At 38.4% G+C, this 23,602-nt stretch overlaps 1 protein-coding gene across 2 annotated transcripts in view; it reads left to right on the top strand.

The window, feature by feature from the left end:
* The window catches only part of LOC117417977 (disintegrin and metalloproteinase domain-containing protein 12-like), a 74,454-nt gene that overhangs the window by 23,708 nt on the left and 27,144 nt on the right, over positions 1–23,602 (top strand). For both annotated transcript variants that reach the window (XM_058985200.1, XM_034030429.3), the window contains exon 4: positions 18,940–19,018. In XM_058985200.1, the coding sequence (XP_058841183.1) occupies positions 18,940–19,018 (79 nt within the window). The remainder of the gene's footprint in view (positions 1–18,939; positions 19,019–23,602) is intronic.

Here is a 23,602-nt window from a genome sequence, read left to right as displayed (position 1 = left end):
TAGAGAGGTTCACTGTGTCAAAGGCTGCAGAGAGGTCGAGGAGAATTAGGCCTTCATTGCCATATTACAATGAGATGTGCGGATTATGGACTGTTTGGGTCCTCTATACATAGTCCACCTTGGGGTTTAGAAAGCACCAGTTCTAGGGGAACCAGCAGCTGCTAGAAGTATTATCTGTCATTATATGTCCTGCTTAAAACTAAAATTGCAAATATCGGTCTGGTTGCAGCATATCTCTGCAGTTCAGGGTTGAGGATATATGTAAGTGGGTATATTAAGGAACATGCTGCAGAACTACTTGTACAATCTCCCATGGATAATAAAAATGAGGACCATGACTTTTGGCATCTACTGGCTGCTTTACAGAAAAATATGATCTTTTTCATTATATTATTGTATAGCAATTTCATTATATTATTGTATAGCATAAGCCGAATGGATTTGTTCTATGATTTCTCAACTTATGTATATAGGTCACCTCTCAAGAACATTTGTAGCAGAGTGATTAATATTGCATGTGTTGCCAGTTCCTGCAAGCGCTTAGACGTGACATGCTGGCTAAAAAAATTGGTTAAATGAGACCAAACAGTTTAAAAATTCAAGACTTTTTTTTATGCTGATGAAATTTGTGTTTGTGGAAGTTTAGAGATTGAGTTTGTGGTGGAAAACATGCATTATACAGGAATGCAATTAAGGAAAATAATGTCATTTGCCAAAGACCAGAATTTATGTTCAGTTTGAACTGTACAAATGGATTGAAGGAGGGATTCTTGTATCTGCTAAGCTAGCACTCTGGAGATGGATTGTAGTCAGTGATATCCAGCACTGGAACTTGAAATGTGCTCATTAAAGAAGATCTGTGCATTTTCGGTTCTCTTGAACTTTGGCATGCAGCAAGGACTTGTTTTCTGCCAGACTTCTGCTGATATGAAAGGGGGAAAAAAATAATCATTTTTCAAACTGCAAGGAAGAGAGGATGAAAAAAAAAGAAAAGCTGTGGCCTGGGTTTCTTTCAGAGCCCGGTCTGACAGTAAGGACACTGTTAGAACCTTGACCTCAGCAGTTCCTCACAGCCTGGCTGTCACTGTTTCCACACAGAGGGAGGCTTGCTGCCACGTCGCTACTCTGCTGACTGGAGCCCTTGCACACTGCTCACTGAGACTGCAGTGTGAGTCAGCTTCCCCTGTGGAGTTCACTTCCATAGCCTGGTGGTCAAGCTTCCTGTTCCCAGAATTCCACAAGCAGCGATATCCTCAGCCCCCCTTGATGTCAGTCACTAGCTAGCCCAGGAAATGTGTCAATGAGACTATCATGTAATTAGCTGTGCCTGTACAAAAGCACTATCTAGCCAAGGAAAACTATGTCAGAGTAAAAGAGTCTTCCCAAGTTTTGCCTTGTGATCTTCTTCAAGGGAAAGTAAAGTATAAGAGGTATATAGGTTACATATAACATGATTTTAAAACAAAGAAAACAAGGAAACACGTAATTGTAACTTCTATATGCACTGTACTATGGATGACTAGTCTATACGTGCTGTACATAAGGTAAAACCTGAGCATCAGTTTTACATTAGAATCTATGACAATGTGTTCTGTATATACCCTGCCTTTTCAGAAAAAAATACACAGAGCATGCACCTTCCTTTTGTTTGATAAACAATAGCTGAGTTGACCTCAGCTATTTTCTTCTCCCGGAACCGACAATAATGATGCAATTAATCTGTTAGGATTCCTGCACCTACTGCATTTAAAGTCTTGAGCAGGTTAATGATTGCATGCAATAATAACTGTAGATTTGAAGTGACTGGTCCTCAGTAATGGAACAGGTCATTTTGGAGACCGGATATATTGAAAATTGACTGTGGTAAAAGGGTCATATCGGAGCAGTTTCTTGAGTTTTCTCCTGACACTGCTCGCTTAATTAAACTGTAGGCGATGGACTCCCCAAAACCAGTGGGACAGGGGATATGACCCCTGACCCATGACCTTGTCATGTTGTGACTGAGTTTCTCCATCTGAGCACACTTCCTCAGTGGAGTCTGTTTGGCGCTTTGTAAGACATTTCCCTACCCCTCTACCGCTCAGGATTAACCACTGTGCTGTCAGTGACAGGATACAGTTGGTACTCCTATGATCAGGTGTGCCAATAAAAATTATATTTGGCTCACGCTGAAGGAAGTAGTTTTGGAAAGACTTTAGGGGCTGCTGGAGTGTCATGAAGCCAGGGAATCAACGCCCGGAACATTACAAAACGCTGAGCATAGTTGTATTGAGGTGGAGCAAGGGGCGAGGCTGCCTAGTTGTGGGTTTAAGGGAGAGTAGTTTCCCAAATGATCTTCCTCTTACCAAATTATGTTTTTAAACTAATTGCATCCAGCCTTTGCACTCAGCTGTACTTTTGGGCTAGTTTCAAAACCATATTTTTCATGAATTGAGATTTCAATGACAGGATTCACAGGACCTAATTGTACATTGTTCTGATTAGGTAAAGGTCAATTGCTCCTTTCCAGTGGAAGCTGCTATTTTAAGATATTCTGCCTCGATATTCTTTCCAGGTTCAATCAGGTCTTGATAATCACTACTGTCACAGGATGTTCTCCCCTGGAAGCGTACTATGTACCCATAGCAACAGAAAGTAAGAGTTTTAGAGCAATGCCCTTCAATGAAAGTATTTATTCTGAAGCTAAATGAATAGCTGCAATATTACCAGAAAAGCTCTTGAGTGTTGTGTAGTGTTTTCCAGAGACAAATATACACTATTCTGTGATAAAACAGTTTGAGTGAGTTTGTTTAGACGGTATGTGTGGTGGTACAGTTTGACAATCTTTGTGTTTGTCTGCATTTTTGTATACATAATTTCAAAACTGACAGTAAATGTTTGTATATATAAATGTTTATATTAAAACATGTGTTTATCATTTCCGTTTTCCAATTTCTGAAATCTATCGGGCTTGTTTCATGGTGCCTGAGGCTATTAAAGCATATCCTGCTAATTAATTGTTGTTTTATTACCTTTGTCATGACATTTTGATTTAACCAACAGTGATCGCATATAGTCTCTAAATACATTCATGTGACTTGCTGAGACAGAATATAATGTTCAGCAACATGGAAATTGTAAGTAGTTATTTTATTGTTAACATTTTGAAGTCTTCGAAGACCTTATTCCACTGTGCTACCCACTTGTTCCAGTCTAACAGATACCCTGAGTATAGATGACCTACCTTAATAATTCATGCTATGACCAAATCAAAAGGGGGAGGGTTACACCTGGAACTAATGGTAAGTATGTACACCAACACCACCTAGTGGACATTTAACATGTAACAGCTCACTAAAGTGAATGATGGAGAAATTGTGTATATTACCATTCAATCTGAATTAACAATGGGTAGTTTTCCAAGAAAAATGCCCTAGTTTTATCTTCTAGCAGTTTCAGTAGGCCTATTATGCTTGTATTTCTTTTTTTAATGTCATAAAGGATTTGCTGCTTTTAGATTTTTGGTGTAATCCGTGCGATACATCGTAAAAACACTGTGTCAAGAACGAACGAATGAAGGTGACCTAGCGGCATCTTGTAATAAAATGCAGACTGTAGTGCAGCCACCAAATATTAAGAGGGAAAGCAAAAATCGAAGAGAACTTGCAGGCCTCAGCTGTTTGGTAGGTGTGCTAAATGAGCCCTTCGTCGGCAAGAAGATAGTAGCAATCAAGGTATGCTTCCGTGGTGCTCTAGCATTAAGGAGGACATTCACAATGCTGATTTACAATAGTACACACATTATTATATGAAATCTCTACAGAGTGTGTGCCGTATTCCAGAGAGACAAAATGCCCTGGGGCGCTGTTCAGAAATGAACCACTGAAATTAAACATATGTTTCATCAATTTAGTAGCCATAGCAGTTGTTCTCTGTCTGACCTTCTGCATTCTAATATATTAAACCATTATACAGTACAAACAGGAAACATACAATTAGTTATGAATATTACATGCTCACTTGAGAGGCACACAAATCTCAGCTTTCATTTTCTCACTTTTTGTATTCGTAGACATCTCTGCAGATCAGAGATCACTCAATTTATGGGGATAAAAATGACATGCAGTATATAATTGATCTAAATTTACTGAATGTTGGCACAAAGTGTAAGTAGTCTAAAAGTTCCTTTACAGCTAGTTATTGATGTTTTGAGGAGGGCTGAGGTCTTCCAATTTTTTATTTATTCATTTTAGTTTTTTTTTTTTTTTTAATTTAGAAGAAAAATTATTTAAATCCCCAAAGCAGCTATTGAAGCTTGATCAGAAATTCTTGATTTCGGTCAGCAGCATTATTTATTTTATTTTTCAAACCTGCTCTTTCTGAATTTTACAAGGTTTAAACTTTTAAAATGCATTACTACAGTTTTCTCTATGATTACTGAATTGATTCATTCAGGGTTGTTCAGCTGTTCTCAAGCTCACATACCTCCCATCCTAATTAACTTATCAAATCGATTCTGTACTCACTAAAATATTATTACGCCAGTTAATATATTAATGTATACATTTTTTTCTGTTGCCTATGGCCTTTCTGATGTTTTTTCAGTATTCTAGTAACAGAGCTATCAAAGAGCTACCACTGCCCTGACTTTCATATTTAAAGCAAAAGTCTGTTCAGTGTTGCAACTCACTATTGTCAGTGCCCCCAGTCTAAAAAATAGATTTGGGCCAAAACTGAGGACTTTGGCAAGAGCAGATACTGTTTGCAATAGTACATTGTAATATATTGAAGTCTTTTTTTCAGTTTTATGGTATTGGAATTTATTTTATAGTTAATTGCCAGTTCCCTTCAGCTTTGTTACCATATGCGCCTCACTTTGGTATTTTTTCTGTTTCTAAAAAGGTGATGTTTTGCTCAGAGCTGAAAGGGCACATGGTGGGGGATTCAATCACTATTGTGAACATGAGTTGATTTGATCACAAGGTTTACTTTTTAAGTGTTGCATAACTAAGTGCTTCTCTCATCTAAGAGCACAGCCTGTCAGCAGCATGGTAATATATCATACACTGACATGAGCTTGACTTCTGATGTGCAGTGGTTTGAGGCTTTCGTAAAGGCAAATGATGCTGCATTGCAATTATGTCATCGTGTATGTTTTTGGTGTCATTATTAAGACAATAAAAGGCAACAAAACGTCTGTCTAGAAACAATCTTCTCAACAGCTGTAATTAATGTTTCCAGAGTTAATTGTTTGTCTTCCCTAAAGATTTGTATACAATAGAAAAAAGACTCGCCAGATGTTAGTCAAAGGATAAATGAACTGGAAGGAAACTTACTTACTGACAACTTCTATGTGCATGTTCCTTGTATTCATAAAATAATAATAAAAATGTTTCATCTTTTGAAGGCACAAAGTCAGTCATTAGATGAATGCACAATTTAGGGTCTGGGTTAACATTTGTGACCCTGAGCCATTTGTATTCAAAGGAAACCTCAAGGCTCCAAGTACAATGTCTAATCTTGTTAATCTAAACCTCCTGAAAATGCAACTTTTAAAGCACAAAAGCTTTTTATTATTATTATTTCCCAGGAAAATGTGGGTTAGAAAACTTGATGTCTTCAAAGCACAATGAAAAAGAGATACTTTACTCAATTTTTTCTTTATTATTCACTTGGCAAAAGCTAAAACATGAAAAATGTTGGTAATACTTGAAAGGTCTTGGTGAATGTGTTCAATTTTTCCATTGTGATGAATGGTGTATTACATAGGCCTTTCCACAGAAAAAGACATATGAGGATTTCGAGACCCTATTAACTCCCTATTAAGATCTGAATCAAGGTCCACAGTAAGGTAACCAGTTGGCTCTTAAGCAGCTGGCTGGACTTCCAAACTGAACTGAGCTAGTAGTGCCTGTACTTCACCCCACATCTTTGTATCTGAAAGAGAGAAATATTGACTGTTAAAGGCCCAGCTTTTTGGTATCTCAAGACTTTCAAATGATCCAGTGAAGGTTTATTCAGAAAGTGACAGAGAGCCTCGGGTGGTTACATGTCATTTGTATTGTTGCCCATTGTCATGCAACAATGATATCATACAGTAAAGCACATATGTAAGACCCTCAAGGAAGATTTGTACTGTAATCCTAGTCATGTGTAACAAAATATGCTGCAATTAATTCACTACAGACTCAATTGAGCTTTTTAGCTGGAGGGAAACATTTAGAAAATGATTACATCATGTAAAAAATGGATCAAATGATTTATTATCAAATGATATATAAATAACACTTTATAGTAATACTGTGCTTATCCTTACGCAATATAAACCCAACCTGGGGTTTATAGAAAGGGTCTGAAATTCCTGTTGGATTAGCAGAAGTGTTGCAGTGATTTGCACTTTATATGATAATTTATAAATCCTTTGCTGACCGTTTATGTAGCGTGGATAAAAAAAAAGTCTGTTAAGGCTTTATGACAGAACATTAAAATGTAGCTTTTTCTACTTGCAAATCCCAGTCTGGCCACATAAAACACTGTGCCAAATCCCATCCTCAGTGATGGTACATCTGGGAAATCACTAGCCTGCAAAAACAATAACTCTTTTTACAATTATCAGGCAGGGTTCCTGCAAATGGAATACAACAGGCCTTGTCTATTAGCGGCATAGTACTGTATCACCGGTTTTAATGTCCCCAGACCTGGAAGCAGTGGAAAGGGCTACTCCAGAGGGGCCTGCAGTAAAGTGTTAGAGAACAGAGATGATCAAGCCAGCGCATGCTTCTCCAACTCATGAGGGATAGGACACTGGTTACTCAACATTTCCCAGCCACAGCACACATTTCTTCATGGAGACAAAACCCTCCAAAGGTAGCCAAGCCAAGCATCTGGCTGCACGATCACCCTCATTCCAAAAACTGGGTGGTGTGTTTTCTTTTTGAATGATTTAAAATACTTTTTTTTTTTTTTGTTAAATGTAAGCAAAGGGTATGTCATAAAACAGACATTAGACCACCAATTCTGTCTCACTGACAGGTTGGTAAAAATGCAAAAATAATCAATGCAAAGTTTTTTAAAAACATGTTTGTTTTTTTTAGGATTGCTTTTTTAGAAACTTGCTTTCCACATGTCTGCTCGAACCAAACTGTTCAGCTGGATTGGACAGAACTGTAGTGACTAAGAATCTACAAACAAAAAAAAATCTGGTTATTTAATTATATTTATTTGCCCTTAAAGTGGTTGTAGCTAATGAAATAATTCCATTAATCTTACCCATCACTTGTAGGTCTAAAATGTGAATTTTGAAATGAAGCACATTTCAAGGCAAGCATGCATTTTCATTTGAAAGGCTTTACCTCATTTGTGAATGCGTTATGATTCTGAACAGATTTATTTTTTAACAAATTGATATTGCACACCCAGCAACAGACATTGGCTCCTCAAATAGAGATAATCATGTGTGGTAGCCTGTATATGTATTTTAAATTCTGAGGAAGAAACTTGGTATGGTTTTAATTTTTAAAAAAGACCATCTTTAGACAACAGTCATTTGATGCTGTGAAAGATGGTACTGTACTGAGGATTCCTTTGATAGAACAGACATGCAGACACATTTAGATGGGCAGCCAGCTTTAAGAGTCAGTTTCCGCTATGCGTTGAGGCTTCTCTCCAATCTAAATAAAACCAAAGCTAAACAAACTACGCAAAGAAGGAATCACGTCTGGATTTTCCTATCCATTGCTCTTGAATACTTTCCTTAGACTGAATAACCCAGATGGCAAATGCTTCAGTTAAATATTCAGGTCTGAGTTTGGGCGTCTGGCCACCCCTGAAATCCTGATCCTTTACAGAGACGAGGGGGGAGTTGGCATTTAGATCAGCCTTGTCTCTTTGGGCTTTCCTGGCAGATGTCCCAGCTCTGTAAAGTTTCAGGCACTTCAACGGGCCAATCTCCTGACAGGCTTACTCACTCTGATCTGCTCTGAGGCACAGATGATATCTGTTACACAGTAGACTTCGTCTGTCAGGAATTCCACGTCACCTGTCATCTAACTAGCAAGGCCTTCGCCTTGGCTGGAAATGATTGCATTAGTAGATAACCAGAACAGTATTGAATACGCCTGAATGAGGTCTTCATGAAATACCGAACACAAAGATACATAAAATGTTTGGACAAAAGTGCAGTATCAAGACTCTTGTTATTGAATTCTGGTACACCACACTATTCGTATAACACAATGGAGATAGATGCGTTCAAGTATCATGCTGAAATATAATCTCTTGCATTTTGAGAAAAGAAATTGAAATAACCTCATATATTGATTCCCGATTGCAGAGTAAACATTAAATGGCATTTCTGTTCAATCGTTATAGTGAAATTTTCTTACCTTTTACTCTCTTACCTCTTTTTTAACATGCCTGTTATATTGTTTTGTATAAATCTCTGTTGCTGTTTTTTCTTTGCTCACTATTTACCAAGCTTGCCCTTTTTTAAACAATGGTGAAATCATCAAGTTGAATTTCTGAAGTGATATGGGTGTGCGTCTGTAATTTCTGCCCCCCTGTGCTACTGTGGTAGCTGTTAGTTAGGAAATGGAAAATCTCTATACCAAATGACAGTAACACAGACTGGAAGGATGTTTACTGCAGAATGGTTTAATGGAATGGAATACAATGAAAAAATCGTAACCTCAAAAATTAATGAAGACATTGACAAAGAATTCTCCTTCAAACATTTAGCGAAGAATTTTACACAGTTGCATAGCTGGCATATTGAGTGCATGTTCCCAGTACTAGTAGCTCCTTTGTTAAATAGTAATCCATCTGTCAGCAGATAATTCATTTGAAATGAGTGTCTGACAGCAAAACAGTACACAGTATTGATTGTTCTGCCCTAAGACAAGGTGATATATTGGCACTTCACAATGCAACTTTTTTTCCCCCAGTTTTATATGGTCATATTTAGGTTTTTATCATATTTGTTTTTGTATTCATTAGATATGTGTTTATGGTTTATTAACATGCTTTTGGGGAGTTCATTTTGAGTTTTGAGTTCAGTTTGCTTCATTCTTTATTTCTGATTTCACCCTGCTGCAAATGTATACAAATGATTACTCACTACAGAGAGACAAAGTTTGAACACTACAGTACAGGAGAATTGACAGGGTTAGAAAGGACTTGGAAAGTTTTTTGTTTTATGTCTCATTTCCAAAGATGACAGATCTCCAACAATGGCCAGTGTGTGCAGTTCCCATCGTCATGTTTTTCCTGCTGTAGCTCAAATGCAAATCTGTGTTAGAACTGGAATCGAGAAGCTAGGCATGACTAAAGTGAATTATTCCCTTGTTTCCTTGGATTGCATTCTGTTAGAGATTGGGGACGCATGTGCTGGCAGAGGAGCTATCCTTTCAGCACCACACCTTCACACGTACAAAGAGAGGATCAAAGAGAGCAGGCTTTTAAATATCTGCATAGTGTGCACAGTTGACAGGTCTGCACAGAATAACATCAAACTCGAATGAATCTTAAAGTGACAGTGTCCCATTGCATGCCATAATTAGGGCTTCTGTTTTTCGGGTTTTATTAATTGTATTTTTCAGTGCTTATTTTTAGCTATTTTTGAGTTTTATGTAAATCGTTTTTTTTCGGGGCTTTCGTTTTTGATATACTGTATGAAATTAGTGTTTACGGTTACTTTCCAAAATGCTTGAGCGTTTGTGTCAAAATATGTATAGTAACTCAACAGTACTTGAACACTTAAGTTGTACCTTCTTTCCTTTGCTGTCTTCCACAACAAAATCCCTATGGTCACGGGCACATTCTTCTCGGGTTTTTTTAATGGGAAAAGGGTAAAGTCAACGTGAATAGATTAACCATTTCCACAGTTTTCCCGGTGTTTTCCAGTGTTTATTGGCTATCCACCAATTTAATTTTTTTGTATCGGGGGTGTTTTATCGGGTTTTATCGGTTAAAACCAAAAATCAGAAGCCCTAGCCATAATCAATTTTGGACTAAAATATGATTCCTTAGTGAATGTTTCCTACAGTCTACCAAATACACTAATCTTCTGTGCAAATTGCATTATCAGTAACTGGACATTGTCATCCATACAGTTTAGTTTCTCTAGGAAGTTTTAGCAGCAGGCACACAAGTGTCTTCTCTTCTTGAAGCCCATTGGCCTGTTTGTCAATTTAAAATGCATTGTCCTTCCACTACACACAGCAGTGGGATGGCAGCAGGGAGATGCAGCTTCTATATAGAGTACCTGTACTACAGAATACACGTCAGAGATTCCATGTGCATAGCAAATGGAGCCGTCTCACTAGTGGCAGCCCATTTACACCAAACTCACAGATGTTTCAAATTACCCGCCTGTATATTATGAAGTATCTCTGGAAGCAGAAGCTTCTTTTAAGAATTTGACCAGGTTATATGTGAAGCAGATGGGACCCTGAGTTTATGTTGTACCTTAAGAGCAGGACCTCATAGTGGCACCCACGGGTGCTGCTGGATGAAGAGTCTCCCAGGTTACCTCTGGAAATGTCATTTGTCACTGTCAATAATCAAAGAACTGCAATTGTACCCGCTGGGGCGTGCGGGAGCCAGTGCTTAATTGCAACCAGCTCTGAGTGTTGTGCAAAACTGTCAGCTCAGGGTCCAGAAAGCTGCAATACATCTTGAGTTGCAGAACACAACTGCTGTTTTATCACTGCCAGCTTTGACTCAGACGTGGCCTTGTTTGGTTTGAGTCACAGGATTCCCAGCTTTGTGTTTTGAAACTCTGGAACAGTTTCAGTGCAGCTGACTGTAAATGGTCTCCAAGCCAATAAAAAAAAGGGTTTTCAATTTTGAATTATTATTTTTTGGCTGTACAGGCGTATGACAAATTGAAGCCAGCCAGTTAGTCAACAGCCATGGGGATATACTGTTCAAGTTTGGATACAAAGTTTGTTTTAAATGAAGTTCTTCTACTTCTTCCATATTTGTTTTTTCTTCTGTGGCTTGCAATATTTTGGATAATGGATAATCGCTTGTGGTTCTTATAGTATTGCAAACTGCATTGTTTTAGGGGTCGATGGTAAATGTTGTTTGATGGATAATGAAACAGTTTGGTTTGTTGTGTTTCCAGGGAGAAGAAGACGGGGAATAAAGTTGGTCCACCATTTTCCACAATTCAAAGTGAAAGTCCCTGGCAAATGACATCTGTTGAAGGATCAAATGCATTTGCCTTTAGATTGTTCTTACAACAAAAAGTCTAATCTGAACCAATGACAAAGCCCCGTTATTATTATTATTATTATTATTATTATTATTATTATTATTATTATTATTATTATTATTAATTTCTTAGCAGACGCCCTTACCCAGGGCGAGTTACAGTTGTATACAAAAGATACATATCAAGAATTACAGTACAATTAAAAACAAGATACAAAATACAATGACTTCAGTCCTAATAAGAGCAAATACAAAACACAGTACGATTTGATATCGGGGCAGTTCAAGAGCAGATAACAGTGTTGATAGTTACGTCAGGGTTAGATACAAGTGCAAGTGAAATACAAAATACTACAGATTGGGTTAAGTGCAAGATTAAATACAGTAGAATATGGAGCAGATAAGTGCAAGTTAAAGGGCATTAAAGGCAGAGTGCTATATTATCCAGAAGGGAAGAGTTGGGTTTTACAGGTGTTGTCTGAAGAGGTGTGTCTTAAGGAGGTGCGGGAAGGTGGTCAGGGACTTGGCAGTCCTGACATACATAGGAAGGTCGTTCCACAACTGCGGGACGAGGGTGGAGAAGGAGCGGGCTCTGGAGGCAGGGGACTGTAGAGGAGGTACAGCCAATCTTCTAATGCAGGCAGAGCAGAGAGTTTGGGTGGGGGTGTAGGGAGAGATGAGGGTCTGATCTCATCTGTTCTGCTGTCAGACCAATCAGTGACAGCTAGATAATTGAAACAGGCCTGACACCATACAGTACCTGAGCAAATGAGTAACCATGGACCCTATTAATATAACTTTAAGGACTGTTTAAAAGGCATTATCTTAGATAAAACAGTGCTTTGAAAAATGAGAAAAAACTGACATACCCTGTCGAACAGTTGAAAAAAGTTTCTTGAACTGATTATTGATTCAATCAAAATGGGCTCTTAAAATCTTGTTTTTAAAATGCGACTGAACATTAACAGTAAATGTTGCCATGGAGACAGAAGCTGGATGTATTATAAAATAGTACCATAACAACATTTGTAGCTGTGTAGGACATATGTGGGAGTAATGAAATGTACAGTATTGTATTATTATTATTATTATTTATTTCTTAGCAGACACCCTTATCCAGGGCGACTTACAATTGTTACAAGATGTCACATTATACATTATTTCACATTATACAGATATCACATTATTTTACATACAATTACCCATTTATACAGTTGGGTTTTTACTGGAGCAATCTAGGTAAAGTACCTTGCTCAAAGGTACAACAGCAGTGTCCCCCACCTGGGATTGAACCCACAACCCTCCGGTCAAGAGTCCAGAGCCGTAACCACTACTCCACACTGCTGCCCTACGTCACTTCGGAAACGTAATGTGCCACATGCAGATCATTGATCTCTGGATCTCCATGGAGAAGTGTGCACAAAAGGCAGTTAGACGGATGCTGAATATGTTCTTGTAAAATTGGAAATGTTCTCTCCTCTGTCTAGCACTTATTCTAATAGTTTCTCATGGCCCCTCCTTGTTACACAGTTGGACATAGCTGGTATATCTAATGGCAAGTCTTTTTGTGGCTCAAAAATGTACTGAAAAGGAAAATTACTTTTTCTTACTACACCCCAGTTTGTGAAGTTTTGTAAGTGCAATTTAGGTCAGTGGGTAATTCTATATTAAGCAAAAGGAGGTTCCGATTGTCACTGTGCAGGGAGAGAACAGACCTCACTCAGCACAGAACAGGGGAGGCACTTGTACTCATTGTACAGGCACCAGTCTTCAAGTAACTATAGACATCCTTACTAACCTCACCTACACATTATAGACAATTATACCAATATAAATTACATTTAGGAAATGGTTTGCAATGGGTTAAATGCTGCTTTGATAAACAAATTAAAAGGAGGGTTGACTTAAACATTGGTATTCCATTACCATACCATTTTTAAACCAACATTTGGTTTGAGCCAACTAGTACCCCTGACCCACAAAACTAAACATATAATTAACTTAACTCATATCTATAATTATACATACATGCTTTTTAAAATGTAATATTACAAGATTTTTTCCCGTATACTGTACAGAGAAATATAATTATAATTTTTGTGTACTGTTTTTTTTTTTTTGCAAAGTACAGTATATAATAATGTAATTATTGCAATTCATAAAATAATAAAAAACATGTAAAATAAAGCTTTATTATTTCTCCATTTTATTTAGCAGTGGTCAAGTTCTATTTAAACAAATGGCAGCTTATCTCCAATGATAATTTAAAAAACATGTTGCTTTAACATGTGTTACTTTTAAAACTAGCAAATGAGGTAGGTGAACGAAAGGTAAAATGGATGGTATTATTTAATTAGCTAGAACAATAAATAATACATGATGTATTGTTAAATAGTAATACATCAAGAAGACTAGCTCACAGTTTAATAAAGAATGGCTATTAACTAAATGAGACTAGACTCAATGATAAATGAAGGCAGTCTTACGCATGCTACAAACCATGGAAATTCAAACTGTTTATTAGATGTAGGTTATTAGAATACAGTAAAATGAATACTCTCCTTTTGCTTGCACACAAACTTGGTGATTCTTCACAATATTTTTCAACAGTATGGAAAGAAAACAGCATGGTTGCTGAATCTTCAGAGTAGACAAATGAATTTAAAAAAATCAGACTTAGATGCGATGGAGTAGTATATGGCGTTCAGCATACTATCGGACCCTCTTATTAGACTTGGCATTTCCCTAATTTCACATTTCGCTAATGGAAAATGAACATTAATTAATACAGAAGGTTCTGTGATTAGAAGCTTTATGAAACCCAGTATTGTTTGGATGCGTTCATTCATTTTTGTACCCAACAGGGTTTATGATGTCAAGGGCAAAGTGATGCCTTTAAAAAAAATGAGCTTCACAGTCAACTCCAGCTCATTAAAGGCAGGGCTATTTTGTTCTTTTCATTTGCCATGCTTGATGGCAATCAAAACGATTCCATATCCTTCTTTCAAATTGCTTTTTTTACGTTTGCAACGTGAAGTGAAACGAATCGCCGGTGAGGTGCACACAAAGACAACTCAGCAAACATTTCCAGGCAAAAGGTCAAGGGTTCATTTATACTAATTCACTTCACTTTTTATCAAACCAGGATGTATATATATATATATAAACCTGATGCTTCCAATTAAAAAACAAGACTTAGTTAATACAAACCAGCTTTTCAGAAAAAAAAAACTATGTATCTATTTCCATGAATGATTTCCTTTTTGCCATGCAGTCTATTTGTCCAGTTTAGTTTTACTCAGTTACTTTGGATTTAGTTTTATCATATGTAAAAGCTTTTCTAAATGTACTGGTGAATCATAAACAGTATTTGAACAGCTCAAACTTTGATATATAACGCTGACTGTTTTTTTTTTTTTTTTTTAAATATGTATTGTTTCCTTATACCACATTCATTTTTGATAAATCCCTTGTCGTAGCCCCCCAGTTTTCACTCTGTGTAATTTCAGATGTATTCTCATAATCGTCCCCAATCCAGCTTTGAACAAATCCATATAGGGTCCCTTAAAAAATTCTGCCATTTTAAAGCATAGCAAGTTAAAAATAAAGCATTATAAAGAATAGTGCAAGCACTGTAAAACATTATAAAGCCCAGAGAGGTATAGTAAATCATATTTTAAGAATACATAGGTTAACCATGAGATAGATTACCCAGGTAAACTTTTAGAAGGCTGAGTTGACAGGTGCACCTCTGGTTAGCATGATTTTAAATTCTGCCACATTTTAGGATTTTCTGTTTTCTTTATTTTGTGACTTTTTATTTATTATTATTATTAGTTAGTAGGGGGTGCGGGGGAGGGAGAGGTGTTAAAGAGTTTGCGGATATCTGAGATTTTAGAAGAGAAGAAGGAGGGAAAGTTAATAGTGGTCTAAGAATCTCTCTGGGACGGTGTCTTTACTAACCACTCCCTGTGATACATTTGGTGAGGGGCAGGAGAATTCAGCTTCTGCTGTGAAGAAAAAAATGTGGTTCCATGGGGCCTTCCTTGGTGCATCATAAATAAAAGTATCTTTAGATGAACTGTAAAACCAGACAAATCAACATCTTAGTTATCCATTGGGGACATCTTTAAATCTCAGCAGAGCTGTGGATGAGAATAGCATGATCTTTTTGTATGAACAGCATAAAACCTCATTTATTTTGTAACCTACTGTCCACAGAACATTGAGGCCGAAACTTCATTTACAAGGAAGTGCTGACAAGACAACACTGACAGACTGACAATCCGCAAGCAAAAACAAGGACATGAGAAACACTAATAGACAAGCTGTTAAATACATATAACCAATCAATTAGAATAATCCAAAAAAATACATAAAACATGAGAACTCACGGATCAACTAATCAGCAGTTTAAGACAGTGACAAGGAGTTCTGCAATGATGAAACTTAAATTTGCTTTGACAGTGGTAGTGTGGTGGGGAGGTCAGTTGCTTCCAAGGTCCTGTCTAAGTTGAGACATAGCTTCAGCTAACACACATCTTAGTGACCCAGATGCAGACACTGGCATTCAGCAGATGGTGATCCCAATTGAGCAGGGGGAATCTTGTCAGTACAGCTTCCCTTTTTGGTGAGTTGCAGTAACTTGTTTAGATTTGTCATTTTAAATCCTGCCTCCAATATCCTTAATAGTCGCACCTAAAAGACCAGAAAGATCAGGTAGGGGGAGATCAGAGGAGAGAAAATGTAGAGGGACATCAGAGGAGAGAGAAGGTAGGGAAAGGTCAGAGGAGAGAGAATGTAGAGAGGTCAGAGGAGAGAGAAAGTAGGGGGAGGTCAGAGGAGAGAGAAGGTAGGGGGAGGTCAGAGGAGAGAGAAAGTAGGGGGAGATCAGAGGAGAGAGAATGTAGGGGGAGGTCAGAGGAGAGAGAAGGTAGGGGGAGGTCAGAGGAGAGAGAAGGTAGGGGGAGGTCAGAGGAGGGAGAAGGTAGGGGGAGGTCAGAGGAGGGAGAAGGTAGGGGGAGGTCAGAGGAGAGAGAAAGTAGGGGGAGATCAGAGGAGAGAGAAGGTAGCGGGAGGTCAGAAGAGAGAGAAGGTAGGGGGAGGTCAGAGGAGAGAGAAGGTAGGGGGAGGTCAGAGGAGGGAGAATGTAGGGGGAGGTCAGAGGAGGGAGAAGGTAGGGGGAGGTCAGAGGAGAGAGAAGGTAGGGGGAGATCAGAGGAGAGAGAAGGTAGGGGGAGATCAGAGGAGGGAGTGGGGGCAGTATCCACTGTACATGTGGAAATCAAAACAAACAGTTCTGTTAATATTAAAGTACTGTAACCTAGGGGTGACAAGGCTGGTCAAGATACACACTGTACAAAAATAAACTCTGTAACTTCCAAGGCAGGGGATATTTGTGTCTTTATTGTTCTGGGTCCTACAGTGGCCCATCACCATCTTCACTTTCTGCTGTTGCTGCTACCCCCAGCACAACTTGGTTGGAGCAATTCAGTCATTGTTCTGAGTAGTTTCATTCCATTATTTATTGTTACTAGTTTGCAGGGACTTCATTTTGCAGGGGACCCATATACCGGCTGTATATTTCTACAGAAGCCGGCCAGGAAAACAAGCACCCAGCTGGAAACCAGCTAAAGCCGAACTGCTCTGCAGCTTTGACTGTAAATCCTGGGTATACCTCCTGACACGTTATAAAATCAGTACTGCTACTGTTAAGTGCCAGTGACATTTCTACTGCTTTAAAATTTATTTCCAAATCCTGCTCCACACTTACAAAGCTCTCCAGTGGCTTAGGTCCTTCCTGTCTGAGCCAGAGAATACTCCTCGTCCTCCGTCAAACTCTGATCGTATAGTCGTGTTCAGAATCCAGACTCAACATTTAGGGCAGTGTGTTGGTGATTGTGAGTGGGAGAGAGGTGGCAAATCATACTAAAGTGGCTGGCTGAGCTCCCAGTGAATTTCTGTTCAACTCTGTTGTTGTTTTTTGTTTGTTTTAAGTTACCTGCACTGCTGTTGTTCTGCAGTAGGGAAATACCAATTCCTGCTCTAAAATAATAGTTACAAAAACCCAGATCAAGTTCAATGATTCAATAATACAGTCTATTTGTCAGGGCTCAGTTCTGAACAGGTCTCCACCCGAGCACAATCACACAAGTGTGTTTACTCAAGCCTTTTATACCAACCTTCTCCCAGTAAATTACGCACAGCTGTCAGGTTAGCTGATTACTTAAACTATCAGCTCTTTACCTGTTTGTTGAGGAATTCTGGGAAATGAAGTCTTTTCATAGATGTTTAAATGGTAGGACTACATTTTTCTTCCAACCATTTAATCACAGTATTTAATCCATGTGGTACAAACTTTGGGCTACGCAGGCCCAATATACTATATTTCCACTATAACGTTTCCACATACTTTAACATATATATATATATATATATATATATATATATATATATATATATATATATATATATATATATATATATATATATATATATACTGATGCACAAAAGAAACGCAACATTATAATGGATTTAATCAAATATTTTAAACATAAATATCAAAGAAAATCACAGAAAATATGAACAAAAATACAGGTCAAAGAATCATTATAAGTTTTCAGTATGAAACGTGACACATTGTCAAAATGAAAACATTACAAAGTTAGTATTGGGTATGACCTCCCTGAGCATTAACACAATCCTGGCAGTGTTGACGCATAGACCTGATCAGCCTCTGGATAGACTGCTGTAGGATGTTCCGCCAGTCTTCCTGTGCAGCTGCAGCGAGCTGGTGAAGGTTGGCTGGTCGCAGTTGTCTCCTCCTGATGGCACTGGCGATTTGGTCCCACAGATTCAGGACTCAGGTCAGGAGAAAAAGCTGGCCACGGCAAGACCTCTGCATTGTTTTCTTGAAGTCGTGCAGTTGTAATCCTAGCACTGTGTGGTCTTGCATTGACCTGCTGGAAAATCGACACTTCCGGATTGGCTTGCAGGAACGGAAAAACTGTTGCCTCAAGGACTTCATCAATGTACCGCTGAGCAGTAAGGTTGCCCTCAATCTGCACCAAAGGCATTCTTGTGTTAAAGGAGATTCCTCCCCATATCATCACATTTCCACCACCCCACCGGTTGGCTTGAACAACACAACAGTCAGCATAACACAACATGGTAGGCTGGTGTGGTGACCCGCTGCCTTCCAGGACATGGCCTGTCCCTCACAGAGCCGGTTTCCTGGTTTCTGTGGACTAGTCTGCTGATTGTTGAATCAGAACATCTCATTCAACAGGCAACTTCTCTCACAGACAGGCCTCCTTCAATCATGCCGATAGCAACCAGGTGATCTTCATTACTCAAGCGGGGCATGGTCGTATCTTTCACTGTTCTTGCCTTAATTAAAATCATGTTTTTTCGAATGGCTATTTATACAGATTCTTACAGATTCAACTCATTTTGGCAATTTTAACTTAACTCAAATACCAAACACTGAGCACCAGTATTTGAGCTCAGTATTTTGTTACCCCAAGGAACTATACTACTCAAACAATCAACAAAACTATCTGCTCAATATTTAAAATGTAAATAACATTATGTATGTGCCCAATGAGCTATTGATGTAAAACTTAGACTGTTGCGTTTTCACATTGTGCATCAAGTATATATATATATACTTGATTATACTGCAGACTTTCAGACTCCTGATGCTTCCGTCCTAACGTTTGTTATTGTGCGTTTTGTTTTCTCTAGAGGGCTTTTTGCTAGCCACTACACAGAAACACACTACCTGGATGACGGAAGCGCTGTCACTGTCACTCGCAATTCTACGGTAAGTGCCATTGCCGGTGAAAATCAATGAGTTATTTTATTGGGGGCCTGGGGCAAATGGGTGTGCCAGGAGAGGGACAATTCTTGATGTGCTGCCTTGTATATAATTTATTTTGTTCTTGGTTCTCTGCCAGACCCTTTAAGACTAAAGCAGCCATTCTGAAGGATGAGCATTGAGAGAGAGAAGAGAGCCACAAAGGAGAAGGGCTTTAACATAGGGTGACCATATTTTGTAAACCAAATCCGGGGACACCCAGTTATGGGAGCACAGCAAAGTAGCCAAGACTGAAATGTGTGTTGCAGAGTTGTATTGCAAGCAGTTTATATTTTAACAGATGCACATATTCATTACAAATAGAAAACAAATATGGATATAACCTACAGAAACAAACACGCACTCCACAATAATTGCAAAAAACTTAGAATTTTCAAAAAACAGCAGACATTTTTAAAATTCCCCAAACTAAACAAAACAGGCAATATGCAAGAGCCTACTTCTCCTGCTGCCTTCAAGCCAAAGCTAAGTAGCCAGGGTTACAAATGGACATGCTGGGAACTTTAGGACATCCTACTGTACAGTATGCTGTTATGGGTTTTCATGTCATCTCAATTTAGAGAAGGAAAAAAAGTATTTAAAAAAATGGGACAATGAGCCAAAAACATGATATTAAACTTAAATATTGTACTATATATTATAATAAAGGCTTGTACTTACTCCCTCGCCATTCTCGTATAATCCTCATGATCTAAATAATGTCTTCTTAAATCTAGTACTGGCAGTTGAAACAAGAGTGGGTCAGCTCAGCAAACTAGACCGATAGGCTACAGACAGTAAAATGTCAGTGATTATACAACTGAATGGTGGGAATTTCTGTCAATCAACCCACAGAAACTTTTTTTTTTTTTTTTTTAAACAGAGGTTGGATTGTCAACTAAACTCAAAACCTGATTGGTTACTACGAATGTCAGTGAATCAAGAAAGCAGTTGGATGTAATTTAATGATAGAAACAAGGATATTTCTCTCTAATGTATTTACATTACATTAGACCAATGCGAGAAATTAATAGTAAGTTTATTCAGGGACGATCTTCGTGAACCTGGGACCGTTCCGGGGACATTATTTGCCCGGGGACACAGTACCTCATCCGGGGACTGTCCCTGGAAAACAGGGACGTATGGTCACCCTACTTTAACAAGCTGTGTTGGCTCCAAAGTAATTATGCACTAATCAAATCAAAATAACTTGCAATCATTTTCAAACCCTGCCTAGTTTCTGCACATAATCTGCCAAAATGATTATGGCAGTTATGCAGCTGTTTGATAGTTTGGTCAGTCTTATAAAGAGCACTGAGATATAAATGGAAGCATGCTTATTTTCCCCTATTCTTTCAGGCAGGGCCTGTACCCTACTCAGACTGCTTTATAATCTAATGTGGTCCTGAACACAGTATCACTTTGTTCAAGAGTGTTTAGTCAGCTGCTAAAATGTAGATGGACAGTTACCTTTCATAGCTGCTGCATCTGTTTGAAGAGCGATAGAAGGTGTTACAATAAACCACCAGGCCTCTGTGCACATTTTCAAATGTTTCGCTGTCCACCGGGATTCATCGTTTTATTTATACTCAATGTGTTTGGGTTTTCCCAGTCTCCTGTCTGCTTAGCATAACAGAGGAAAACAAATTATCAGGGATTCTTGTGTGAATCTATTAAAAATTTGATAGCGTTTACTGTCTTCTTTGTACAGGGGCATGTTTACTCATTCTCTTTGCTCTTGGGTTGCTACAGTATTGCATTGCACATGCAATCCCATTTTTAATTCCTGTTTAGCCTCTTGGGCTATAAGAGAGCTTGACAAATTAATTTATACTCTTCTGCGGCTGCGAGTTGTAACATGTTTATTTGGCTGGAAAAGTGATGGGGTGACAAGCGGGTTTCATGGTAGGACAAAGCTTGTATCCCAACAACCCATTTTTCTTCTGGGGAATGAAAACAAGGTGTGGTAGAAGAGAGAGACAAAGGTTAACGCCTTTAAATAAACAGACTAAGGAATTGTATTGTAGTGTAAAATTGAATATGATTGTGGGGCACTGCAGTGAACTGCCAAATAACGCAGTCTCCAGTAGTTTGAGGTTTATCTCTTTAAACATCTATTTATAACTCTGTGGCAGGGCAAAAGCTCTTAATATACATAGTGTGTGTGGGGGTGGGAATGTAAGGTTGGCAGGGATGGAGTTAAATCTATTGCCACAGACACACATTATGAATGCAAATAAATCTACCAGTTTAATTTACCTTCTACTCAAAAGCAGGCTTAAAGTGTAAACCTGCAGGCCATTGGGGTAAATGACTCGTTGGTTAGTTGGCGTCCTTGTATTTGCAAACTCAGCACTTCTGTGTTTCCTGCTTATAAAATCAGGGCCTGACATTTTGACTAAAGCTATTTGAGATATTTGACATACTACATGGTTTCAACAGATTCTTGCACAGTTCGAAATAGAACAAAGATTTTTTTTTCTCTGTCTAAATATATCTAACAATGTTTGCTTAATCAAATGAAGGGAACCAAATACCAGAGTTCTTTCATGGATTTAATCCCAAAGTTGCAATTTGTTTGAGAGTGTAAATACCAAGTATTTAAGGGGTTAGGTGGCACAGCTTGCTGGCTCATTAGTCTCTAGTGCCTTTTACGTCTGGAGGCCTGGGTTCAAATACGTCAGAAGTCAAAACTTAGTGCCTTGTTAATAACAGTGTTAAACAAGACCACATGCAGAACAAGCAGAACTCTTAACACAGAATGTAATCCATCTTTATACTGGGCACTGCTCTCCCATTGTTTTCTATGGCAGTCATCTGTTCTGTTATTGCTCTTTCAGTGGACTACAATGATTATTTTAGACAAAGAAAGGTAATTAAAAAAAGATAACATGAAAAAATTGTAGTATAATAGTGACAACACTTCCATTATTACCTTGTAACATGCCACAGCAATGCCACTATCCATTAATTACCACATCGTTTTATCCCCTGTTGTGTAACTTCCAGTAATAACACTGTGCCCTACTGAATGTTTTAGTTGATAATGGAAAGCAAGGCTTAAATCGGCTTTCCTCCAGACTTCAAGCTCAAGCAAATAGAGACTTAAAGACTCCTGACAGACTAGTCTGCAGAGAATCTGCTAGCAAATACAGCCCTCTGACTGTGCAAGCTGTGTGGGGTCAAGTTTAAAGATTTATAGCCAGTCAGTATTACTAATGTCATGGGAGAGAGTAAAATGGACTGCCCTCATATGTTGATGGCGAGAACTCTTAACAGGAGTGCCTGGGTTATGACTGACCAGTTTTCACTAAAAGAACAAAAACAAGATGCTAACTAATGGGCTTGTCAGGAGACTTAAAATATGGTCGAGGAAGGCAGGGGGTCAGGCTTGTGTCAACAGTAACCTACTATTGGAACAAATAAGTCCTGTCTGAGTTTTACACTTCGTTTGCAATGTTAATGTGTACATTTTATTAGCCTTCCCTGTTGTAAATCAAGACATGCATTATTACACATTAAACAGGAAAAGCACCGCATACAGGCACTGACACTCGTGACTTCCATTTTACTTTCCACTACATTGTTCTGTGGTCGGTATAGAATATTTTGCGTGGCAAAGCATGACTATGTATTTTTATGATATTAATAAGATTAAAATCCAAAATGGTGTAAAAGGTTTTTGGAATGGGTTGAGTTGATTATGGTAACTATAGAACTGGCCACATTCCAAACCAACAAACATTGTTACTGAATGTGCTTTATATCCTGATTAATACATTAATACATGACATTCTTTACATCGTGGAGAGTCCTTATGCAGCATGTGTCAATAAAAGGACTAATCTTAGCATTTTCCCTCTCAGTATATATACAGTATATATGTTATGTGATGGAACCCTTTTTCAACGAGTCCATTTGGAAATGGTTGGCTGACCATATCCTTTGGTATCATTAAAAACTCTTTTGTGATTAAGTTTGAGACATACATTTTCTTATTTAGTTTTCTTCCAAGAACAGATCAGCTTTTCTGAGTTATCTTTGTTTTGCTGCTATAGAGACTTGTGGTCATTCTTAGACCTGTACACAGGTCTACAATGTTGAAAGAGTTAAGGAATGTGAAACATGCCTGTTCCAGAAGACTACCGCTGCCTGGTCTGTGTCTGAGTAGCCTGAATGCATGTAGCGAGCAAGCTGTAATGACCAACACACTGTGCAGGGATTTAGGACAGGATGGAGTTTCACCAGGTATTGAGGATGTGGCCCCTTCATTTATTAGGAACGACCTTCCAAAACATACAAGCTGATTGGAAGTGAAATGGGGTCTGTTGAGCAGTCCTGGGAGCACAGGGATGTCAAATCTGAAATAAGACATGAGCAATGAAACCGGCTGCCGTTTTAAATCTACAATATATTGTGCTACTGGGATCTCTGTATACTGCAGTAATATAAACTGTTTATCTGACCTCTCAAAGCACAACATGATTATAGCATTGGCAGTGGTCCGCATGCATTAACTGGGTCAGTAATATGCAATGGCTATTACCAATG

This window comes from Acipenser ruthenus, chromosome 13, assembly GCF_902713425.1.
Source record: "Acipenser ruthenus chromosome 13, fAciRut3.2 maternal haplotype, whole genome shotgun sequence".
NCBI lineage: Eukaryota > Metazoa > Chordata > Actinopteri > Acipenseriformes > Acipenseridae > Acipenser > Acipenser ruthenus.
The sequence above is the reverse complement of the archived record's forward strand: the minus strand, read 5'-3'. Positions and strand labels throughout refer to the sequence as shown.